The 26,795-nt window shown below is 37.6% G+C and overlaps 1 protein-coding gene and 1 long non-coding RNA gene across 2 annotated transcripts in view; one reads left to right on the top strand and one right to left on the bottom strand.

The window, feature by feature from the left end:
• Positions 1-531: 531 nt before the first annotated feature.
• The window catches only part of pth1r (parathyroid hormone 1 receptor), a 70,908-nt gene continuing 44,644 nt past the window's right edge, over positions 532-26,795 (top strand). Inside the window, exon 1 of the mRNA XM_023965192.1 lies at positions 532-1,638. Coding sequence (XP_023820960.1) covers positions 1,570-1,638 — 69 coding nt within the window. The 5' untranslated portion in view covers positions 532-1,569. The remainder of the gene's footprint in view (positions 1,639-26,795) is intronic.
• Positions 13,097-23,412, bottom strand: LOC110016914. Its single transcript, XR_002292231.2, has 2 exons — positions 23,062-23,412; positions 13,097-13,386 (listed from the first exon to the last, which is right to left on the bottom strand). It is a non-coding gene; the product is annotated as an uncharacterized LOC110016914 (long non-coding RNA).

The raw sequence follows: 26,795 nt of genomic DNA, 5'->3' as shown, positions 1-26,795 counted from the left end.
TGGTTTCAAGTTTTAACCTTTTGGTTTCAGCAGGTTGGAATAAGATTTCATACTTTGAATTGAACATCAGCTCTCGTTGCTCTATAGTGAGCGTCCTCCGCCTTGTGTTCGTGGAAACCTCCGAAACATTCATGGGACTTCACTGAAAGCAGGCCATTCATTCAATAAAACACTGTATAATCTTTTACTTCAGAGTTTTCTGAAGAAAACAGTCCCCTTCTGATGGTTAAATGCAAATGCTCGTTACGCACAAATACAGAGCCTCAGATAAATACGACATCTCCTGCATTATGTCTCGGAAATCCAATCCAACTAGATGTAACTTTTTGAGAGACTGCAGGGGGAAAAAGTGGTTTGGCACCGGCCCTGCGATCCGTTGAATGTGGAGTTTGTTTGAGGGGTGAGAAAATATGTCATTTCAGAGTCGTGGTTTGGTCCAACGTAAGAGGGGGCGCACCAATGAGAGGCTTTTACGCACCGCCCTACCTGCCTCCTTTCCGCCCCCCTTTTCCATCCACGGAGCCTCCTCACTACAGAACACGACCTGCTGCTTTCCACAAGCTGGGGACGCTTCCCAACACGACTAAACTCCAACATTTTGATTGACTTTGCACAAAAAACACTCGGGCGTTTGCGAGTTTTCTGTTCCCCTTCGGTTGTAAGTAGACAGTTTTTTTCCCCTATGTGTCCTCAGAGCGTTTTTGCATCCCCATTAGTAAACAAACCCCGTTTGACATCATCCATTCAGTAGCTGTTAGACTGCCACGCTCCAGCCCCACTTATGGAAACAAGTCAAGATTTCTGCTCACGGTTTCTGGAAAGACTCCAAGCCAGAGGAAGCGACGCGCGTTCGTGCGTAAATTGATTCGAATCACGCAAATCATACGAACACTTGTGTGAAAACAAAGTTTCAGGGCTCTGCTCTGTCACAAGGTTGCTATGTATGATTTATTTTGCTTCTAAATGCGAAAAGTAAACCCCGCGTGAGAGGGCTGCCGGTGCGCCGCCGTCCTGGGGGAGCCAACTTGCGAAATTCAACAACGCCCGGTGATGGAGTGACACGGTTTCTCCTTGACTCTCCTGAATCTACTCCTCTGCTCTCGCCCAGCTCTGATCTGACGTTTGGATGAGAGGAAACCAAGAGGCGCACAGCTCCATGCTGAAGTGTTTAAGTCAGTCTGAGGGGAAATTTAAAAGACCTAAAAATACAGCGTTGGTTTCTTCCCTGCAAAGAATCATTTGAACTTCCCACCGCAGAGGGAGCGCGCGACATAAATAGTTCTGACATGTGGATGTAATTTCAGAAGAGGAAAAAAGACAGATGCAGGGAAATAAAGCGCGCGGGCTGAGCTCGAGCATATAGTAGATTATAGGAAATTAAATCGAGGGCAGATTACAGAGTTATGATTTCACAAGCCGCCAGCAGCGTGGAGATGCCAGATGGAGTAAAAAGTCAGATCTCAGTCCTCTTTGAAGAGAGTTTAGCAGATTAAATAATTGCATCCGAGCTCCACCGTTACTTTGAGTCCTGCCAGGATTCTTGGAGGTAAGAGTTGCCTCACCTCAGGGATGGGATCCTCTCAGCTGCTCTACACTCTGGACTTTCTGCTCATCTCGCTGCTCAGCGTTTTTTGTCTGGTGAGTCATTTAATGATATCTTAAAAAATAAAATAAAAACCACTTACAGGCATTTATTCACAAGGTCATGGAAAGCAGTTCCTGTGAGCTGCTTTGGTCCAGAGGGACAGACTCTGTAAAGCGGCTATCAGCTGTTGCTGTTTTTAATTGGATTCCTTTCATTACAATTAAAAATGACCTTTTAGATGCATCTTTAAATGTTTACATCTTCTTTCTCATCATTTCCTTGCATCCTCACTTAACCCTTCGTTGTCCATTTTTTGAGCTTTTTTGTTTTACACTTTACAATTTAATTTATGTTTACACCTGGAGTTTTTGGTGGCAATTCTTGATAACAATTTTTAGCTACAACCCCAGCTTCTTTGTTTTTACAGCTATTTTCATTATATTACACAATAATTCCATACTGAACCTGAAATTGTCCCAAAAGCTCAACTTAAAGTTGTCAGTTTCGTCTTTTTTTTTACTGCAAACATCACAAAAATTGAGATCAAACTGTTTTAATGTTTTTTAGAGACAAACTAAAAATGCAAAATTCCAAAAAGAAAGCAAAGATAAGGTCAAAACTATGTAAAAAATCAGTTCCAAGGATTTACTCCAAGGGGCTAACACAATTATTTCTCATGTTTGTAACCAAAACCTTTGAAGCTAATTTTTTTGGGAACTTCATGTTGAATTTTTAATGAAACTATACTAATGGGGGAGTCTATGTCTTTCTTATGTCATTGTAAACATAGGAAGTGATTGGCAAACTGAATTCAGATACTATGTGGGTTAAAGTATTTCAGGCTACTGCTCCATCTAAGCTAAGGATACAATTGGAGGCTTAATTTTTCTTTTCTTTATTTTAGTTTCCTTGCTTAGCTGCATGCCACAAAACGATTAAATGAGCTGAGTTCCCATGACAGCCTTGAGGTCAAAACGAATCATTGCATTAATAACTTTGTAAATAAACAAGCAGGCGGCAAAAAGCTGGATTTTTCTCCGTTAAGTGCATCATCTCAACAAGAGTTTGTTTTCCTGCAATAGAGAGCCTATTATGTTCACCACAGAGGGATTTAGACCTGCAAAGCTGCTTGAAGTGAAGGAAAAACACAGCAAAACAATAATAATCTAACACTATTTTAATGATTTCTGCAGCCTTCAAACACTCCTGTTTTTCTTTTACCAGATATAGTAATTACACATTTTCAAATATTGTCATAGCTGTTGTGGGTGAGCCTTCTGAACACACACATGTGGATGGGCACACACACGCTCACACATCAAGCTGGTTCTGTGTGTTTTGGCTGAAGCTGTTGTGCATTCAACAGGCATTTCGCCCGGGCTCAGAGGTACTGAGCTTTTTCCCAGTGATGTGGTCCATCGCTGTACCGCAGTGGACCTCGAAGCTTAGTGGTTTCGATGGCAGAGGAATACAATTATGATATAGCGGTGTATACATAGCTGGATCAACATTTAGTCATTAACAACGCCTCTGTCTGTGAATCAAGTTTTTCTGAGTTTTGGTGTTCGCCTAGTTTTCCTGCAGATGTTGGCTTAATGGAGAGCTGCATTTACAAAAACTATAGGGAGATTGGAAACTCTTGTGTTTGTGTTGAAAGAGAAATATGAGGCTTTTAAACTTGAAACATCCAGGTTTTTTTTTTTAAACTGCAGGATCATTGTTTCCAGATGTTCTTCATTAAACTGGAAAAGCCCCATGCAACACAAACACAAACATAAACATCAGGAAACATTCTGGATGCGTTGAAGCCTGTGCATTAGCTGGATGGCCTGACACAAGCCAGGGAACACCTCCATTGTGTCTTGAAACGTTTGAGCCGGTGAGCTGCAGTGGCAAAAACAATCGACAGTAGCTCAGTGTGACGGGCTGCCTCGCTTATTCAGTTATTACATTTATGAAGAGGAAGCAGTTCTTCCAGGGGAAACTTCTGCAGGACTTAATTTCCACCTCATGACTGTGTTTTTGTCCGTCATGTCTCCTCATGTGCATCTGGCCGCTAGAGCCAAGGCTTGGTCATGTTTGTGGTGCACGTTAGGGATGCCACAATTCCTGGTCTGAAACTGAATTGTACGCTACGCCATTGAACTGAATCGTGGGGAAACTGACTTTTTGCATCGCTGCTTCATATTTTTGCATGTGTTTATGTTGAAAGTGTCAAACTCATGCGTTGTTAAATTTAGGAAGGATCTATTCAAGTTGAGTCATGGCAACTGGACTTTAAAAATCGATAGACTGGACATGAAACAACTTCAAGCAACACCACCCGGATGAATGAGAACCATTCTGACAATGGTTGTGTTATGTTTTTTGCTTACGAAATTACACCACACTGCAAAAACAGGCTGCCTAGAAATAAGTCAAACATTCCTAAAATTTGATAGAAAAACAAACGGAGAAAAATGGCATTGCCAATCATTAAAGATGTTTTCTTAAACTAAGATTATTTTGCTGTTGAAAGACTGTCTTGGTAAGATTCATTTTCTTACAAGACAGACAGTTTTCCTAAAAATAACGGTCTTTTTACTTTCTTAAGATTCAGTTTTTGCACTGGCTGGCTTAGTCTAAGCCAGCCAAAAGGGTTTTCTTCATTCTTCAGACTTGTTTATTATTACATTAAATCTAGATGTTTTGTATTTTCAGTTTTTGTATTGTAATACATAAATCATATATTGAACTGAGACAAAACTGTTGCATCCCTAATGCGCAAGGCAGTTTTTCTTTTCATACACTGAAAAAAATGATCCTTCTCAAACCAAGAGGCAAAATGCAAAATACAAGATTTTTTTTTTTCTTTTTATAAGTGAAAGAGATGTCATTGTAAAGAAAACTGCCAATATAAATAGCAGAATTTGTCTTATCTTAAAATAAGTTTTTGATGTCCTGATCTTATAAATTAAATGAGCTATAAACATTGATATCATGTTCTAAAATAAGCTTGTGTTGTTAATAAGGTTTTTTTTTTAAAGTAGGTACATTTATATACAAGTTAATACTCTTTCCCTGGAATAAATCCTATTTTAGCGCTAAACACAGTTCAACTATCCTTATTTATAAACCAATTCACATTTGACTAGAATTGCACATTTAAATAAAAAAGTTCTCAAAATTATATGTAAATCACAATTCATAAAATTGTTTGTTTAGAAATTGTACTCTAAAAGAGATTTTTTCTAGATGAAATGGATTAAAATGATACTCAAGGTACTGGAAATTTACTGCACTGAAAAAAACTGCATCTTAACTCTTTAACATCAGGTGATGTCGCTGGCGACATCTAAATAAAAATCTCTCTCTGAGATTCTGTAATTCTACGATCAATGTGAATCAGCTGATTTTTGATGTGGAGAAAAGCGGCTATTCTTATTGGTTTTGATGCAAGGTGTTGTATATTAGCACAAGCCTCCTTTCTCCTTAAGAGAATCAGCTGATTTACGTTAAATACGTAAGCACTTCACTACTGTAAAGTGTCACATTTCAGCACAAAGCTGCTTCTTTGCACTTTAGAATCTGCTAGAGTTTACTTAATTGCGTTACGGTAGTTAAAAGAATGTGAACACTTGAGCGAAAGCTCTGATTTGTTCAAAAGTTTAGAAAAAAAACCCTGCTTCAAGAAAAAAAAAGTCTAAATTTTTTGTCTTGCAAGAAAAATAATTTTAATAGGAAAGTTTTTCAACAATGCAGCAGTAATAATTATATTAAAAGGAAAACTTTTTTCTTACCCCTACCGCAGATTTGTATTTATTCTTTAAAGAAAGTTTTATATAATAAATATTTTTGACTTATTTCTAGGGCGCCTTTTTTTGCGATGTAGTAAGTTAGTTTTGTATCAGGTGTAAACAGATATTTAAGCTAAAAACTAGACAAAAAATGTTGGTGAGATTGTGTTTTTTCACTGTATTTCTGAAAATCGTCAGTTTGGAAACAAGCAGTTATCCAGGAGAATGGATCATAATACGACAGAACTGAAGATTTTATAACACTTCCATTGGTGGAGAATCTTTTTGACACCTCAGGATCACTCGGCTTAAACATATATGTTTCCAAATGCACAGACGCTTGCCCATAAGGATAACCGTGCTTTTTATTCCTCTGTCAGATTATCTTCTGTAGATTCTGCAGATTACAAAGCAGGATATTCTCTTCTCAATCTGTTCCAGGTAACTAGAGGCAAATATTGCCTTGTTAAAGTGGAAAACTGGTCGTCATTTGTCAACAGGCTGTAATATTGAAATTCAAATTCTGCTGTCCTCTTTGACTGAGATGTGATGCGACAGTATGATAATGTTTCTCCCACTTGCTCGTGCTTCTGGAGGGTGAGAAGTGTGGCACAGTAATGAATTTTACTATCGTAACTCTCACTCTGTGACTCCAGCTGAATGCCTAAAACTACAGTGGGTTTGATTACCTCTTTGCAGTATTTAGTTTGCATCTTCAGGCAGAGCTCATTAACAAACTCTTTGTAATGAGATATGGAGCAGTCTGCATGTTTAAATGAAATTCCGCACTGTTATTCGGTCGTGTCACCAATCAGAAAATATCATTATTTTTAATTCATATCATCATCTATAATAGAGTTCAATACATGTAAAGCATATTTTTTTAATGCAATCATGTCTGCATGATTAGTGATTTGCATCAAAACGGAAAATAATGAATGGAAATTTTGCTCTAATGTTCTGAATTTCTGCAGATTGAGCAGCTGCACATTTTCTTTGGACGTATGTTAGGGAATAACTTTGATTGGATAAAATCAATCAATTATTTTATGAAATGAATAAAGAGGCTTTAATTGCATTATAGTGATTAATTACATACTTTGATTCACCATCCCTTCTTGGACCCAGCAACAGCACATAGCAGTAAAATGTAATCTGGCTCTGATTTGATTTGCCACAACAGTTTGTGCTTCATTGCCTGTCATTTTCTACTAAACCGTATTTTTATCCCTCATCCAACAGCAGTGCTGTGTGCAGCAGGATAACATTTCTTATGCTGGTAATTTAATTTTCTGATGTAAATAGTTTGTGGAGACCTAAAACTGAGGATGGAGAGGAATCGTGCAGAGAGCTGCACCAGGAGGAGGGGCACACTTAGGGATGCACAATACGAGGAAAACTCCTGACATTACTGATCAATATTGCCATGAAGATATAACTTGTGATGCACAAACAAATAGCAAAACCACCAAAAACATAATTTTCGTTTTGCTGCAACAGTTTAATTTAAAAAAAAGAGTCAACATACCTTAGATAATTCTTTAAATGACACTAGTCTACTTAGGAGGCTAGCATCCAACACTAAAATTGGGCTTTTGGTAAAAAGTAAAAACACAAATAATAGACGGTACTTGATATGGAGTATTTTTAGGTTTTAACACAACAGCTGAGACCACAATAATATCTTAATGCATTTCTGCTGCTGAATATTAACAGATTTTGCTTTTCTTATAATTAACTAAACTAATTTGTTGCTTATTTTGGTTAATCAGAAGCACTTTGACATAAACTTAAATCCCCGTCAGCAGTTTCTTCTTTTTCTTACATCTCTAAGTCAAACAAGTCAATTACTGTAGAGTTTGTATGAACTACACATGAGCATTTATAAATATCTGAATTTATGCCTCAAAAGTAAAACAGGAACTATGTTCAGCATGTTTTGAACTCAAAATTGTTAGTTTATGCAAAGCTTTGTCTCTTTAAAGATCAATTTAAACAATTGCACATTTGAAATACATGGGTTGGATCAAAATATAACACATTTTCAGACTAATACAATGTTCAACCTGTTGGAAAACAGATTCTGTTTGCGTAGTCTGATCAAAACCGAGCATCTTTTGCGTTCCCAGTGGTCATTTATTATATTTGTGCAATGTTTAGCCCCTTTCCCCCCAGTTGCTGTGGGCTCTTTGTTTACACACTCTCCGGCTAGCTTACAGCCCCTCACGCCTTCAACCTAAAATTAGCAGTGCAACAAAAATGGAGAACAGTTTTGATCCAGATTCCAGCTCGGACGAAGAAAACCAAGACGTTCATGGATCTATTTGTCTACAAGTGGATACATCAGAATGAAGCAGAGCAGGGAGCTTGTGACCCACCCAGCGCATTTTCTGCATAACAAATACAATCTTTTTGCTCCTCATTTAAAAGGATTTGAATAAAGAAATACTCATAACAGCATTTTTTAGCTTAATTTTATTTATATGTGTCCTCCATTATCAGAAAAATGGTTGGAATACATGTTAAAGCACCATTCTAATTAAGGTGGGTCTTTGAATGGCTCTACTGTGTGTTCAGGTAGAATACTAATGTCGTTTTTCTTTAGAATTACCCCCCTTTTTCTGACAGCTTTCCATCAGAACTATTTCTCCACAAGTAATCCTTGTAATTGTTTGTCTTATTCCGTCAGAACAGGGAAATTCTGCCTTGAATGAGGGTCTAAGGACAGGGATGTGTAGGATCCGTCCAGTCTAGTTTAGCAATTAGCTACTGTTAGTATAATATAACTGATTTTTGTACAATTATAATGTAAAACCTGGGTTGTTTTGTTGAATTGAATTATTTTTGGGCTATAAAAGTAAAAAAAAAAAATGCAGTTTTGACTCATCCTGCTAACAAAAAGTCTTTTTATTCTTTAACAAACAACAGCCTTAAACTTTTATCAGAAATTCTATATGTCTTTATATCTTTGCCTTTGTTGTTCTGAATTGGATGTGTTTTATAAAGGTCAGGAGTAGAAGCTTAGTGTCTAATAGATATCTCCACAAAGACATCAAATATTCTTTGCTTGATGAATGGCCAGACTTCATTTTAAGATGTGAACTTTTATCAGCCAAAGTTTGTGTCAAGAATTTCTGACTCTTAATTCCCATTTTAACAGACTAAAAAAATGACTGGAAATGGGAAATGTGCTTCAGGTTTTCCACACAAAAACAGCTTTTATTTGAGAGAATTCCTAGCAGTTCCTTATTTTTGCCTTTTGCTCGACTAAACAGGATTTTCTCTGACTTGTGGTTATCCCAATAACTCTAACTGTGGCAGCATTTCAGTAATTGGACTGTTAATTTTTTTATTTAGCATGCAAAGCGCAGACAAAAGGGGACTATAATGGCTTCCACATTCTTAAGAGATTTTATATCCTTCTTGATCCTTTCAGCTTGACTTTGGCAGCGGTGGATCTGCGGAGCAGCAGATTGGTATTAATTGCAAACCTTGTGAAATTCTCATAAAGGGAACTTTAGGCCAGACCATCTGGCTGTGTCAGTCCCCCAAAATCCACACCAAGGAAAACAAACAGGCTTTAATAGTTATGCACTTGAGTCACCAACAGCATTATAAGCAATGCTGTCATAACTAAAGAGTTTTCTGTAAATATTGAGAATTTACACACCTGGACAAAACGATTTGTACCCCTCAGTTAATTAAAAAAAACCTTAGTAGTCACAGAAAAAAAGCAATAATAAAAATAAAAAATCCAGCAATAAAAATTACTCATACACAAACACTTTAGATGTTATGTCTGATTTCACCAAATAAATTCAATACATTTTAATTTCTTATTATTGAAAAAAAAAAACATGACTGTTTGGTCTTATTTTATGATCATTGTGTGTTTTTGGCCTTAAGAAAAATCTTAACAATTTGAGTAAATATTAAATTTGTTAAGTTAAGCACATATATTAATCAATGCTGCACAACAGCATCTAGTTGTCATAATGAAAGGAAATGCCATTTTTGACTTGTTCTTTTTTTTTCTTTTTGCAGCAGGAAGATCTAGTTTGAAACAGGATGTACTTTATTTTGAAAGGAACTTGTATGTGATACTGTTTAAAATAGTCTAAAAAGTTATTTATAGAAAATTTTAACACTAGTAACTTATTATAGTGAATATTTAACAGTCAAATCTACCAATGAATGTCTTAACTGCCACATAAACACAAATGAAGTGTATTTTCCTGGAAAGTTAAGTGAAACCAGGCCGCTGGGTTTTTGTCAGTAAGGAACTCAACCAAATGTGTTTTTAGTGTTAAAGGCTGCAGATCCCTGACTTAGAGGAAACAAATAAGTAAAAATAAAAAGATTACTAAAGTCATTCAAAAGAAAAATACATGTATGCAAGTTTAGGATTATTAATCCTGACTTGACTGGGGGGAAAAAATTTAGAGCAAAAAAAACCAAACTTGTCCATACATACATTCTTATACTCATACAAGTGATACTACTATAATTACTCTTAATCATAAAAAAACATATTTGCACTTATACATACAGTACATGACTCACTAAATTGCAATAAATATGAAGTTTGTCAAAAAAAGAGTCTGATTGCTTGAAAATGATAGGGAAGAAGCAGTTTTATTTAATCTCACCTCTGTTACGCTTTACTTAACTGTATTTTTTTTCACCGGTTCATAACTTCTGATTTAAGTTATTTATATTTTACCAGTCCAAGTACATTACAAATGTTATTTCTTTTTCTTTCGGCTTTATTTTGGTGTGCATCTCCATCTGAAACTGATGAGTTTATGAAAAAAAAGAAGACTGAAATGAAAGAAAAAAGTAGTTGTAGATAATAAATATTATGTCATATATTAATATATAATAATTCATTTGAGAGAGAAAAATCAAAACAAATATTTGAAATGCTTGAATTATTATTTATACATTCATTCAAAACTATCCTCTACAAGTATAGTGCCAGTGCAGCTTATAGTTTTTGCTGTCGCTGCGGTGAGACATCCGTATAATTACGACACATGTCAGCAGGTAAATGAACCAATTAAAGTTATTTATGGACTCTGAAAAAGGTCAGCCTGTGATGGGTGGAAACAGCATGTTCAGTTCATGATGGGGGACTCAGACCCCTAAAGTTCAGTGTCTTATGTTCAGCTGACAGTCCATCACAGGCTCTTCATGATGAGCCGCTAATGGAACCTAAAGCATTCGCTGCTTTCATCATGTTGCACAAAAACACAGAAATCCTTCAAATTTGCAGATGGAAAATGATGTTATAAAAATAAAAGTAAAAATAAAAGAAACTAGTTTATTGCTACTTTTAGTTTAGGAAATAAAAATTCATGCTGGCTAAATTACCTATAGATTTTTATTTAGTCCTTACAATTTCTTTGTTTTCATAATTATTTAAAAAAAGGCAATTTTTAAGTTGACTTAAGAGTTTTTATAAAACTTGTAAATTAAATTTGGCTCTAGGTGTTCATGTTGAAAGAGAACAACAACAATAAGTTATTTACACAGGTATTGCATTGTTATGTATGTGGAACTTGACGAACATGTAAAAGCATCTCTGTCAACGTTAGTGTTTGTCTGAACACCTGCCAGGGCTGCAGCTCCAATTAAACCTTTTCACCTTTTCCTTCCCCTGTTGAGTTGGAGAACATGCTGGCTTGAGCAACACATGTTTTTCTTCCAGTCATTGTTATGATCAGAGTGAGAAGGGGGCGTGGCTGACCTATTCCCCGGTGCCTCTCTACACTGCACACCTGATCCTCATCTCATCACATCACCATGTCTTTAAAAGCCTCCACCTTTCTCTTTCTCCCTGCCGGATTATTACTATTCAGTGGCTCTTAGCATCTGTCCTGTTTATTGGTCTAGCTCTGTGAATTTAGCATCCTGTCTGATTTAGTTTTTGTTCCTGAGGATTAAATTGTCAACCTGCGCTCGGCTTCAGTCTTCAGTCTCAGCTTTGGGATCCTTCCACTCAACCTAACAGTCATGTCAAGTTGTTTTCATTTCACTCACTACAGATGACTTTCACAGCATCACGCGTTTGTCCTGCACTTGGCTTTGGTGCTTTAGGCTTTACGGCATCTCCTTTTATGTTATTTAACAGCGTATCAGTTAGATAATTTTACACACATCAAGTGCAAAGTTTAAAACATGTTTTTTATTTTTATTTTAGAAAATAAATTCTATTTAAAAATGGAATCTGCGGACTTTGACACATCATTATTCTGTTCAAAGACTCACTCTGATGAAAGTTGTGTTTTTGGTGTTGGCTCTTGTTACATTTTCCTCATAATCCAGGACATAAATACAGTAAAGTTATCTGAAAAATGGCATTTCTGAGTGCAAACATTGTTGACTCAGAACAGCAGGTTGGGGCTGTACGCTAGCGGGAGAGCGTATAAACAGAGAGCTCTCAGTGACAGGGAGAGGAAGAGGGTGGGGTTGCTCTCTGACTATGTCCCACCAAAAATTCATAGGTGAATTTCTAATGAACTACTACCGCTCTGCAGAAACTATGTCCTACAAAATGACAGATTTCTTAACATTATTTTGGCTAAAAGTGGCATAAATATTATTTAAAGACCACTGGGAACGTTTTGAAAATATATTAAAAGATAAAAGTAGGGGGTCTTTAAAACAGTGACATAAAACTGTAAAACTTAAGTAATGCTACTTACAAAAGGATGATACATCTTTAAATTGGTTGCCCTAAATTCAGACAAAATTCAGTAACATTTGCAAGATTTTAGGGATATATTTTTCTCTCATATGTTGGTATCAAACCCTTACTATTTAAAAATGGAATCTGCAGACTTTGACACATATGAGAGAAAAAAATATCCATAAAATCTTGCAAATGTTACTGAATTTTGTCTGAATTTAAGGCAACCAATTTAAAGATGTACCATAGTGTAGTGAATTCTGATTATTGTGCCACAGTAAACAGAAGTTTTTCCTGTCTTTCTTCAGAATGCAGTTGTTCATGTCCTATTTCTGGTGTGCAAAATGTTACAAAAAAAGTGAAGTGCAATTGTGAATTAAACAAACATCCACTTAGTTAAACGGGTGAACTTGCATAAAAACGTGTTGTGGCAAACCGAAAGGACTAGCAGAAGGTCAAAGAAGCTTTTGACATTATATTTGGTCTTTGCATGGTGCTTCATCCAGAAGAAGCTCAGTGGTGATTATCCAAATGTCACATCGTGCTATCACTGAAAAAAACACAGCAGAAATGACATGTTTACATTCTCAGCCTTGAAAGGGTCATTTAAATGCGCTGCGAGGAAATGGAAACCATCAGAAGAGCAGAAAACGGAGCGATCCGAGAAGCATACGCAGTGATTATGCTCACCTTGGTTTAGATGAAGTTTCTCCATCCTAATAGGATTATGGGGCTGGCAGAGTTAAGACATCCACTTTTATCAGGTGCTGTCAAGTTAAGCCTCATGAAAGTGTGAACTTACAGCTGCTGTGCACGGTTGTTGCCTCAGATTGTGTGTCAACATCGGTTGCTTTAAATGTTTGCCAGAGTTTTTCAAGCCTTTGCGTGAGAGTCTTTTGACAAGAGGCGACTTCATACATATGCAGAAGTTCAGTTTTCCCCCGGAAACTCAGAAGCTGCTGAGACAATTCCTGAGATACCTGAACTGCAATCACATGTTTGGAATATTTTCAGAGACATCCCTGCTGCTGCTTGTTTATCTTCTTTTTTTTTTTCTCCCACCCATGTGCATCAGCCGACACATTGCTCTGTTTTTATGGGGCCTGTGAGTCAGATTCGTAACGCATGTGTTAAAAATGGAGACTTCAGTTTCAGCCGCGGAGTAAAGTTACACTATGGCTGTGTTTGACTCAGGAAAAGAGATGTTTTCTTGACTTACCGTGACCTCTGCCTTTTTTTTTTTCTTTTTTTCAGTTTTCCACTTGAAGAATGTGTAACTTGATGCCACTTTACACATCAGTGCAATTCAGACATTCGGAAGATGTCCTCTTGCTCTGGAAAATTAAGAACAAATATAAATAAAAATTCACAGTTTACTTATGAAACAGTAATTGTTTATTTTTTCCCTTTTTTGTCATACTATTTGAGCCACATTTTCTCAAGGATAAATAGAGTTCTAGCATTGAAATAAGACAATAGAACATCCAATTTAAAATGTGATAATGCATTACAGAAAAGTAGGAATTTGTGCAACAGAAACCAAGAAGTCACGAGCACACCAGTTGATATCCGTCAGGCTTTTGTCATTGTACCACTTCTGCTGATGTCTTGCTGCAGATTTCCTCACAAGATTTGAGGTTAGGAATCCCAGAGTTGCTCAGCTGGAGTTGACGCACACATTCCCAGCTATGCGGAGGCCTTCATCCTTTACGAACCGTTCAGCTCAGCCTCTCTCCTCACTGTTGGGTTTGAGCTTGAGGTGCAGAAGTTTGAGGTTTTAGATTAGTCCGAGTGAATTCCTTAATTATGAAGGGCAGGAAGAAAAGGATTTCACACATGTGATGTAGGTGTTTACGTAATTTGGAAGCAGCTCAAATTCTGGGCCGTATTGCTCCCCCGACACATGGCTTATGCCTGAGAGAAGGCCGGATTTGTTGAAAGGACCTTTATTAGTTTCGTAGCAAAACTCAGAGGCTTACGAGTTTGTGCAGCTTCAAACTTTCCAGCAATAAGTCAGAAACACTCTTAACTGCAGTGAAAATGCGGGCTAGTTTCAATTCAAAAAACCAGTGCAAACATTGGCTACACTTCACTGCATTTAGTTCTGAGCATTTAAAGTCAGGGATGGGGTGTACCATGGCTGTAACGTGACAGTTAGTCATTCCAGTCAACTGAGATTCCAAGTTTTGCATGAAAACTGCATTTTTCATTGTGTTTGTTCAGCTCGATATAGTGTCTCTAGTTTGTTACCCGTATACAACTAAAAACATCTTTAGTTATGATGAAACAATTAAGTTTTGAATGCACACAGTAAGATGTTTTACCCTGCTTTTAAATCTAATTTATGTTTTGCTCTAACTTGAGTTCATGATAAACAAAAAACTGGGATTTAGCTCATGTCTCCACTAACCTGATTGACAGCTCACACTGATCATGTGATCATGGAGTCTTCAGCACCAACATTTACTATGCAGGCTTTTCTTCAAGGCTCTTAATAAATGATATAAACGACATCAAAGGTTGGGATGTGGAGCAACATCTGTTTGCTCCACAAAAACAGGGCAACTTGCAATTAGGAAAAATAGTGAACTGTTAAAAGTAGATGATCATTAGTAATGAGAGAAACGTTGGTGACTGTAGTATCTTAAGAACCTTTTAAAATATGTAAAAATTGTTAAAAATTAAAAAGGATTTTCTTCCAAAATTACTAGTGTAGCATCAATGTTATGATGAGATGTCATGACTAGCTCATATCAATGTAACCCTTTATTAGTTTTGGTTGGTTTTGTGATATTATTGATCGTTTTTTCCACTGAGCTTGCATTTGGAGACGGTCCCTTTGCAACCATCTCACTTCCATCTCTTTGTAGGATTCTCATTGAAAAATAATCTAAAAAAAAGATTATTTCTTTTAAATTCCTTTAGAAGGTTGTTGTTGTCGTTAAGACAAATCAATAAATACACTGACTGTCATGACCGAACTGTTTTTGTGCGCTTCCTTCTCAAACTAGAGCTGTAATCTGCTGCGTTTTACGACCATAGAATATCATGATCTGTTTAAAATATGCAGACTTCTGTTAGGCCATTTATCTTTAATATTAAGCTTGTATGATGATCGGGATGCAACATCCAATTTCGATCCAATTGGAAAGTACGTGATCGGATCGGGACATCTTTCCCTCTTTTACCTCGCTGTATGCAGAGGTTCTGCTATCATAGAAGACTCAGAAAATGTTGATTCCTTTAACATTCAGTTAGTTTAACAGGGTCAGACTTTTTGTGTGAAGAGATGAGGCGCTTTAGGCGGTCCCAAACCTTGTGCCCTGTGCTAAATGTGTTTAAAGGTTTAATCTCCTTTCCTGTAATTGATTCAGAAATATATTCATGGTTTTCTTGTTTTCTTATTTTTTCAGTTGTTTAAGGAGTTTGACCTGCACTATTCTTTCTCATCTATTTCTGCCTCTTTTTTCTCTGCAGTCGTTTTTTCTTTTTTTCTTTTTTCTGTATGCTATTCTTTATAGACCTGGACTTCATTCCTTTAAAATATGGTTCAGAGACCGGTGCTCCACTGACCTTGAAGAAAGTGGAAACTGGAAGGTTTACGCTGACATTTCAGCCGCAGTTTTTCCAAATGCAGTTCACTGCGACCAGCGGACATGTCTGTTTGCATTTCCTTCATTCACGAGAACACTTAAACATCTTCCTCCTTGTCTGGATGCATTAACATTTGCTCATTGGACATAAAGTAAATCCCTTAAAGTATTAAAAATGTGATGTGTCTTTAGGCGTAATCCAGAATTATCTCTGGATGTCTTTGAGACGATTTACGGATCAATTTTGTGCAAATAATAAATAAATAAAGGATTGACTATTTCCTGGATCAACACGGAAAAAGAGCCCGCCTCATAACAGAAGCAGGAGTGGTTCGTCCTTAAAATCATGTTAAAACTCATACAATAACTCAAAGCAAGGAAAATAGTAAAAGAAATCCGTGGTATCTAAAATTCATTTCACCTCTTGTTGGATGTTATTATGTAAAACAGCAGCCTTCCTGGAGGACATTTTGTAAAAGAGCTTTGAAGGTATTCAGAAATGGGGATTTTTTTTTTTTTGAAGTTGTGGTATTTTGCAGTTCATTTTCTGCCCCGGGAGGATTGAACAGAGGCAACATTTTATCAAGCCCAGAGTGCGCTCTGGAGACAGCTGAAATAATTATAAATTCTCAATCTAGCACAACGCAGGGCGCTGCGACAGAGTCCAGGGCTCCAGGTTTACTGTGGGCTATCAAAAAGCCGTGGCAGACATGCAGTAGGGAGTGCAACTCTGCGTTCCCACAGATGGATACGTGGCTTCCTTTGCAGCATCCTCTTTTTTTTTTTTTTAAGAAGGGAAGATGAGTGCATACAAATCCCATCATCATTGTATAATGCTGATAAAAAAATAAGCTTTACAGCAAATTCATTGAAGATATAACAGGGCAGCCTTATCAAGAGAAAACAAAAGCCCATTTTTGAGCTAAGCTCTTTGCACAGATTATCAATATAGATACTAAAAGCATTTTTGTCTATTGCAAAGTCATTTGTGAGAAATGACTTCAAATGAATACTTTTTGAAATCAGCATAATAGGTTGAGCGTCAAAATGCCTCACTGTTATTTTTATATTTTAAGAATAAGTGTTTGGGTAAAATCATGTTTTCCTATGGTTCCTCATAGTCACCCTGACAACATTTAGAGTTTATTTTAATTAGGTAACTCAAATGTTAAAAACACTGTTTTCATCAGAGTAGGTCTTTAAAGATTCGACTTTCAAACCTCTTGTTATTTCAAAACTGTCTCTTAATCAAAACTCCAACACTGGCACCATGTATTATTAGCTTTAATTAAATGGGATCTAACATGTCAACAAAATAGTCAGGCAGTCCTTTCATTAATCTCCTTAAGGAGGAACGCCTTGCATACACAACGTTCCCATGAGTCTAATTTCCAGTTCCTTCATTTTGTTATGAAGGATTGATTTTATCTATTGGTGCATATCTGGAAATATCAGCTTTTGGGGGAGAAGTCTTTGCGTGTTAATCTGATATGTCATTGTTAATGTTATTTGAGAAAATACGTTGAATTATCCTGTTTACGTGGTCAATTGAAAATCCATTAACTACAGAAATCTGATAAGGGTCAGGATGTAAAGGAGGCTCAGTGTGGGTTCTAATTTGAAAATCTTAAAAGGTGTTTGAGATGTTAAAGCTGGTCACAGCTGTTTAGTAAAAGGACACATATGTTAAATATCAGGATAGAAATTTTTATACTGAATCATAGATAGAAAACAGAAAAAGTCACGTGTCTTAACTTTGGATCTCTTTTATCTTAAAATCAAAAAAATATATAGTATATATTATCATATTCATATATATTATTAGGGCGACTATTATGGCTCAGGTGGTTGAGCGGGTCGTCCAATGATCAAAGGGTTGGCGGTTCGATCCCCGCTCCCACCAGCCAAAATGTCATTGTGTCCTTGGGCAAGACACTTCACCCTCCTTGCCTCCAGTGTGGCTCCACTGGTGTGTGGATGTGTATGAATGATCCCGGTGATGGTCAGAGGGGCCGTAGGCGCGAAATGGCAGCCACGCCTCTGTCAGTCTGCCCCAGGGCAGCTGTGGCTACAACCATAGCTTACCATCACCAAGCATGAATGAGGAGTGAATGAATAATGGACACAATGTAAGCGCTTTGGGTGTCTTGAAAAGCGCAGATAAATCCAATCCATTATTATTATTATTATTATTATCATTGGTTTATTATAATATGAATGGCTGAAGCACTGAACTGTTGATATGTTTTAATAGGTTTTATTATTGCTTGTTGCATGCAATGCTTTTATTTTGCACTTTCCCTGAGAAATAAAATGTAAAATACTGGTACCACTTTTTACTAAAGAAGGACCATTATGGTATGATTTTTCTAACTTTTGTGATTCCAAAACATTGCTTTTGCAAAGCTCACATATTTTGGGGAAAAACATTTGGTTTTCATAAGAAAATGGGCCATGAAAACCTTTTTCCAAAATGATGTAAATGTTGACAGATGCCTTAATAAAAACAGCCAAAGGGATTTTAATGTGAAATGCTGACACAATAGATTTTAAACTGTCAGTTACTTTAAGTGTTGCATAAAACAGTATTTGAAAGGTATTGTGCACCAACTAGTAATTTGCAGAGGACTCTGATTCTGTATTTTTGCTACGTTCAGGCATTCACATAATTTTTTTCCCTCAATTATAAAGTGAATTCCTCAGGACGTCCTGTTTGCTGAAGCACAAACAGTTGCTTTTTTCAGGTGGCATAAAGAAAGTTTGCACAGTTTTATTTATTTTATGACGTAAACTGTGGATCCGGTTTTTCTTTTATGAAGAAGGAACTTTGGATTTAAAATATAATTCAAGATTGTTCTGGCAACAGCTAGAAGACAAAATTTGACATGAAAACAGTTTCTTGAGCAGAGCAGCCCGTTTACCTCTTACTTCTTATTGTAACATAGGGTTTTTTTTGTTCCCTTTTTCTCCGTTTGTTGCATGTTGGAATTTTGTTAATGGAGCTCTGCTGAAAACAAAATTTTCCCCTGGGAAATAACGTGTCGGGTTTAGAATAAAACTGTGTCGAGGTTTTATAAAACATCCAAAAACTTGATTTTATAAGACTTGTTTAAGCATTTCTTTTATATAATTGTCCAATTTTAAAGTAATTTATTGTAGGGCTTTAGCCAGCAATGCTGAATGAAGATCTTTCACTATGATACAGAACATGTGTAATCACACGTCATAAAAGTCGAGTTGAACTACAGTTCTACATGGGGTTTAAACATAATTTTCAGTTACAGTTACTACTGCTGTGTAACTGTGTATACCGCTCCAATGAAAATTGTGTTTTTAACATATTACTGCATTTTCTGATGGAGGAAATACAAAAGAATTTAAGATTAAAGCTACATTTCTGACTTTTTCTTTATTCAAATAGTGATGCATCAGGAGCAGAGAAAAACCCGCCATAATCATGAAAAATGAACTTTCTTTGAGCTTTTAGGTCTATAATAATGTTCCTCACTATAAACAACCCAAAGCTACATTTTGATCCATCCTTGCATCTCCGAGCATTTCTCTAAAACCCCGCTCTTTGAGCACCAGCCCCTCCCAATCCAGGAAAACAAGTGGGTTCTCACATTCATAATTATTAAAGTGAGGAAAAGCCCCTTCCAGGAAGAGTCTGCGCTGCCAGCACCACCCATAGGCGAACACACACTTTCTCTGCACGGCTAGCAGTGATTGGCAAAAAGATTTCCTTTTATATGCACAATATGCACATCTGTCTTTTCAAAAGTTCGGATTTTCCTTGGTGAAGCGCAGACGCGGCGCCGAGGCCGACTCTAGGTTGACAACATTAAATGGGCAGCGCCCACACAGAGCAAAAGGTGGAGCCACAGAGGTCAAGCCTTCTTACTTCCAGGTAGGAAAAAGGTAAAATTTGTACTTTAGAGCGTCACAGGTAATATATGATCATATATATTAGGGCTGCACGATATGAGGAAAACTCGCGATATGCGATATTGGTGATTAATAATGCGATAACGATATAATTTGCAGTATATAAACAAATAGCAAAACAAACAAAAACATAATTTCCATTTCACTGCAACAGTTTAAAAATTATACTCCAAATGACCCTTGTCGACGTAGGAGGCAAACATCAAACATAAAATGCCTCATCTGAATGATCATCAACGTAAACGGGTCCTTCCGATTGGTTAAATGCATAAAGGGATTTATTTCATTTGCTCAATATTTCAAGCTGCCATGAGTTTGTTTTAGCACATTTAAGGTAACCACTTATTGCGATTTTGATATTGCACAGCTTGATGTCGCGATAACGATACATTTGCGGTATATTGTGCAGGCCTAATATATATGTGTATAGCTTACTCTAAAACGCTTAGGAGATGCCTGATATAGGCCCTTTAAGATTTTTTTTTGAGTATTAAGTGTTTCTATGAAACTTTGCCTCTTTCTAAAACCTGAGACAAACGTTTTCGATTCTATTGGGGTTAGACAGGCTTCACTTAAGATGACCAAAGTTAACTCTAAGGAGCCTCTTAAATAAGCAAAAAAAAAGGGTGAGGAATGTAAGGGGCCACTAAGAAGCTGTTTGAGTAATTAGGCTGTGCCTAATTAGTCTACAATTTCCTGCTTTATTGGGAAAGAAGACACAATTAAGGCCCTTGTCCTTGTCCTGGTTCTTGGCAAACAGCAGAGTTTATGTGCCCCCTTTGGTTTACAGCAGAGAAGCTGATTGGAGTGTTCCTCTCTTCAAGTGTCAATTAACACTCGACTTTATCTTCACTTAAAGGTTGGACTGTTTTCAAGGCGCTGATTGCGATACATTAAGCGCGGCTCTCAGTGCTTGTAGCTCCAAGTATACAAATGTGAATGCTAATTGCTTATTTAAAACGGTTGGCCTAAGGTTATGTTGAAGATGTGATTTGAGTTAACCCTTGGTTGTTTATCAGTTAGCAAAGGTGACAAAGATGTGTCACATGGGTTTTGCATGAGAGTTTTGCTGAAAATAGCCATGTAGGATCCCTGCATTCTGGGTCACTATTTTTTCTGTGAACTACATTTTACTACATACATTTTGTGTGAGAAAATCATCACTTTCTATCCGGCAAAGGCGGATCGTGCATTTCACACCTGGGCCTTGAGTAGTGCTACGTCTGAATCACTCAAGCCCTCATTAATCAATTTTATGCCTCTAAATAAACTGAATAAACAAAATTGTAAACAATTCCCCCTATGCAATTACAGCTAGCACAAAACATTGAAAACAATTGCATAAATTTGTGATATAATTTATTATGATATTTATCATTTCACTCATCAGAACGTCGGATTATTTGAAGACAAAATCCATCCTCCTCGCTTTCCTCAAAAACATTTTTATCACCATGTCATGTAGATTATCGCGCTTCAGTTCAGTCAAGAAGTTCTTTTATATTGCCATCAAAGGCAGTACTGAGAGCCGAGTCTGTGCAGTTGTGTTTCTGCGTTGGTTTTAATTCGCTTTAGAGCCGAAAATGTCCGCTCGACAGAAGCAGTAGACACGGGGATGGTCAGAGCCAAACACACAAATCGGTACTGTGATTGGGAAACAGCTAATGTAATATTCAGTGTTAAAAACATGTTTTAAGTTGTGGGCATGTGTCTTAATTGCATTAAAATCCAGGACACTGGATGGTCCTGCACTATATGATGTAGTCTTTTAGGGGTTAGGGAGTAGTGGGTATATTTGGACAAAGCTATAGTCTTTGTCTCTGCAGTCTTTAAAGAAGTTTTTCCTCTCAGTTTCATGAAAGCTTTACCATAATGGCTAAATGCTCAAACCGTCTAGACTAGTTCCATTCTAGGAATGGGACCTCTACTTTTAAAAAAACATTTTGGTCTCACTGGCATTGTACCAGTCTACTAATGATCAGATCCTTCACTTAGTATCAAACTGTTTTTTTCAACTTAGTTTTGTTTTAGACTGTGACTGAGAATAATAATGATAAAAAGTTATACATTTGTCAACATCAGAAACACATACAGACCCACAATGCAGATCTGAACAAGCCTCTCCTGGTTTTTCCAAATAGTAACTCTTTTTGGTGGCAGCTGGCCACATGTTTGAACTCTGTAGTGCGGAGCATGTGGTTTATCACTGGCAGCACTTCTTGGTACTGACCCACTTTGTCCTCTGCTTCAACATCCTGGCTTTTTGTGGCAGCTCTTCATCTGTGGTTCGTCCTTATTCCCAGCTTTTGAAGTAGTCTCGTTTCAAAGACATGCGGGACCTTTTTGATCTTTTTCTTTTTATTATTCTTTACAATTTGCCCTGTTCATTTTTAATTTGAATTCAATTTTTTTGTGGAAGTGCTAGATATCCATTTTTTGTACAACCTCATCTTCTCTTTTTTTTATTATATTACACAATAATTCCACAATGAACACGAAACTGTCCAAAAGACCCAATTCAAAGTGTTAAATTTAGTCTTTGTTTTACTGTAAAAAAACAAAACAAAAAACCCAAAAAAAATTCAGATCTAACTGTTTTTAGGTTATATAGCAAAGATCAAACATGCAGAGACAAAATAAAATGTATAAATCATAAAACAAAGCAAATACAAGTTCAAAACAATGGGAAACATTTCTATAAATAGAGGCAAAGCTCAACTAAAATGTATACGACGTTCTATGGATTTATTCAAAAATGTATCTCAATGAGTAAAAATTTAGTTATGTTTGTTGTAAATCCCAAAATTCAGTGCTAAAAACTTTTTTAAAATTTAAATATATATAGTATTTATTAATCTAAAAATGATTTAAAGGCAATAAAAAGTCTGATGCATGAAGTTTAGCTTTGTGGTTCTTTTGTCTAACTGCACTTTATTGTCAGCACATGCTTAAGCACACACATCTGCCAGCCAAGAAAGCTGTTTGAAATTAAGTCAGGGTCAGTTCAAGAAGAAAAACTGTTTGCGCTCAGGTAATTTTTGCGCTGACAGCGCAGCACGCCGGGATGGTGGAACAAGGTGCTGCAAATAACAGAGGCCTGCTTTTAATTACAGGCTAGAAGAGAAACATTTGTAGCTGTGGTAAGCTTGTTGATACAACTGAAATCAAACTGCAGAGTGGACACTTCACCTGAACCGCTAAAGCCGCAGGACCTCACATGTGCTTCGCTGTCATTCATTCATGAGATCTTCTGTGTATAATAAAAAGATGCGTTAAGAGAGCTTTCAGAGGCTCACCACGTGATGGATAACAGCTACCTTTCCTTTTACAACCATCAATATGAAGACAACTGTCCCTTCAGAGTGAAGTTCAGACTGCTTTAGCTCAGGGGCTGCAAAAATTAAGCTTTGTGAGAAAACTTCTGAAACTAGGAGCGACGAGCCCTCGTCGGAAGAGAACAGCTCGACTCACCTTTTGGCATCCTCCTGCTGTTTCTGCCTGGATCGGGACACTCTCTTTGTGCATGGCCGGTTAGCCAGCGTCTAACTTCAGTGAGTGAAGTCTAGCGGCTTCGCCGGTGCAGCTTCCTTAGCCATCTCTCCACGGACCCTCTTGGAGTTTACTGCTGCTATGCCTCCTATGCTGGGGATTTATTCTGTTGTCTCACTGCTTTTCATCTAGACAACTTCTCCACAGACTGTTGGGATTTTATATGGGCTCGTTAATCTACCCGCTTCCATAGCTAGCGTCAGCCCAGTGCTAGCTACAGCCTGCCAGAACATGTTTCTGCAGCAAAATACTTGAACGTGTGGTGACCTCCCAGCTTAAATGTCATCTAAACTCAAATTATCAGTTTAAACCCTGGTTTTCGGCAACAACACAGCACTGAAAAAGCTCTGCTCAAAGTCTCCAATGACATCCTTCTCTCCTCCGACTCTGGACCGCTCTCTATCCTCATTCTCCTGGACCTCACTGCATCATTTAACACCATCAGTCACTCCACCCTGCTCTCCCGCCTCAAGAAGTCTCTCAATATTACCGGCTCTGCTCTGTCCTGGCTTCATTCCTACCTCACCAGCCGTCAACAGTTTATCAAGGGAAACAACTGCTCATCCACCACTGCTCCTCTGTTGCAAGGTGTTCCCCAAGGTTCGGTGCTTGGTCCACTCCTGTTCATCCCTTACCTTATTTCCCTTGGCAACATCATCCGTCAACATGGTCTAAATTTTCACTGTTATGCTGATGACATACAACTGTACATCACTAAATCCATCAGCTCCACAACTCACTTCACACTCAACCGCTGTCTAACAGACATCCAAACATGGCTTGAACACAATTGAACACAACTATGATAAGACAGACATAGTCTTAATTGGCCCCAACACCATCACAAAATCAATTCCAAATTTTCCGTTAAATTTCATCACCACCACACTTTCTCCATCCTCAGTAATCCGTAACCTTGGGTTTCTCTCAGACACCAATCTATCATTTGAACAACATGTTAACCAAAAAAACCCGTTCTGCCTTTTTCCACCAGAAAAACATTGCCCGCCCCCGCTCATCCCTCTCTTTTTCTGCTGCTGAAACCCTCATTCATGCCTTTATTACCTCTCGGTTAGATAACTGCAACAGCGTACTTTATGGTACATCCTCCAACAGACTGGACTGGTCCATCAACATGGATGCTCTGTAGACGAAGGGCCAGAGTCGCCTCCACCTGCTGAGGAGACTGATGTCCTTGGGGTGTGCAGACAGCTGCTAAGGACCTTTTATGACACTGTGGTGGCCTCAGTATCCTTTATGGAGTTGTGCGCTGGGCGGGGGGCAGTGCAGGCAGAGACATGAAGAGGCTTAACAAACTGGTTAGGAAGGCCGGCTCTGTCCTGGGCTGCACATTGGAGTCCATCGAGGAGGTGGCAGACAAGAGGACATCCATCATGGATAACCCCTCACACTCCCTGCACCAAACTGAGGCGCTGATCCGCTCCTTCAGCACGAGACAGTGCAAGAAGGAGCGCTACCGCAGGTCATTGCTCCCCACAGCCATCAGACTGTACAACACGGTGCTGCAGTGATACACTATGCAGCCATGCTGTGTTCCTTTTTTATTAATTTATTCTTTTATGTATATACTTTATTGCAGTTGTTGTTTCTCTGTTGTTTTTTTGTTCTTATGACTGCTGTTTTTTTGGTGTTTACTTTATCTTGTCACTTATTTTATCTAATTTAACTTGAAAACTGCACTGTTAAACCGAAAAACTTTTGGTCACTTTATTACTGGTCACTTTACTTTACCTGGTCACTTTACACTACTTGCTGTATGTCACTTTGCTGTTTTTCGGATGTCTTTTTTTCTGGCCTGCCGCTGACAAAAGGAATTTCCCCATCGTGGGATTGATAAAGTCTTCTAATATATACAAAATATAAATAAGCTGAAATACATTAGAACTCTGCTGCCTGTCTGCTCACACACACCTGTTCTCGTGAACACATCACCTCCGTCCTCCAGAACCGTCCCTGGCCCCCCATCGCTGAGCGTATCAAGTTCAAAGTTCTCCTCATCAAAGCCCTTCATAACCTGGCCCCACTCTACCTCACCTATCTGCTCCAGCGTCACACTCCATCCCGCTCTGTGCACTCATCTGATGCAAACCTTTTGTCCCTCCCCTGTCAGACAGAGCCTTCTCCATTGCTGCCCCGACCCTCTGGAACACTCTGCCTCAACATCTCAGAGACTACACTGACCTCCCAATTAAAAAAAATAAAATAAAATATTACTCAAACTCATCTTTTTAAAATTGCTTCTAATCTTTAATCTGTCATTTTTGTGTTTTGTACTCACATGTTGTAAAGAGTCTTTGTGAGCCATTTAAAGCGCGATACAGCGCTATAAAGTTTATTATTATTAGACATTTTAAAGCTCATCGTTTGCTCCTTACACTGCGAGTATATGCAAGTCTGATTTAAAAATGAATGAGTCCATTAGAATGTGTTAATAAATATTGCATTCACACCTATTTAGTGTCCTTGGTTACCATAGGTCAGCATTGTTTGGAGAGCTAGCGTAAGACAAAGCCAGAGCTTAAGCCTTTGATTTATGAGATTAAAGGTCATACATTGGTTATTCACAGAAGTCATAATTTGAGATTAAATGAATCTGTATCAACCTCAATAAAGGATTAAAAAATTAATTTTAAACTTTAATTCAAATTCTGACATAAAATCTACTGTTTTAGCCGTTTTATCCTACTGTTTAAGTCTGTTGCATTAAAGAAAAAACAAAACAAAAAACCCAACAATTTGTGGATCACATGTTTGTCTGAAAATATGGATTATTTACTTTAATTCCTCTAATCCGGGTATGAAATTACATTTATCTAAACTCCTTTTCATGGTATTGAAACCCAGAAACCCACAAACACCTTGCATCCGCTTCATTAAATGTTTTGTGACACCCATACATTTATAATGAAATGCTGAAAGCATCTGATTGTTACATAACTGTTGGTAGTTTTAAGCCTTTGATGGAAATTCAGACGGTGCATTTGCATTAATGTTCAGGAGCATCAGCCTTTACTCGCAGCATTAAATGCACTTACATAATGCCAGAGTCTTTTTTAATTTGAGAAAAGAAAACAATCAGAGCGATCTTATTTGTGAGCTACCTCACAGAGAACACATAATGTTTCCATCTGGAACAGAAGTGCTGTTCTTCAGGCTTATGACCAGACTAGGGTATAATTAGGATCTAAATGCTGCTTTAAGTCAGAATGTGGTCTGGAGGCATTTCCAAAGGACAACCAGTCTTGTGGTTTGTGGTTTTTATCATCAAATGTAAATTGCACAGTCGAAAAGGAGTGGCACTGACTCATAGAGTTTAGAATATCCAGGAACCTCATCCGCTAAAACACTCATGTGGTGCAATATGTCAAGAGAAACATATTCCTGCTTTTTTTCCAGATAGCGGACAGGCCGTTAAAACACTAGATTTGGTGAAGTTGTAATTTTCTAGACCCCACTGTTTGGCTAAAAACCTATAGGAAAGTCCTGTAGCCCCCCTCAGGAAAAATTCTGAAAATGTTCCAAAAAACAAGGAAGTGAGTGTTAGCCTTTGGTGTAAAGAATGGCAAATGACCAAGAAAAATACATAAAACAAACATTGCTCTGCATTCCCATAATAGAGGGGCTTTAGCTGCCAC

The sequence above is a fragment of the Oryzias latipes genome, chromosome 17 (genome assembly GCF_002234675.1).
Source record: "Oryzias latipes chromosome 17, ASM223467v1".
Classification (NCBI taxonomy): domain Eukaryota; kingdom Metazoa; phylum Chordata; class Actinopteri; order Beloniformes; family Adrianichthyidae; genus Oryzias; species Oryzias latipes.
Note: the sequence above shows the minus strand (reverse complement) of the source record. Positions and strands in the feature narration are given on the sequence as shown.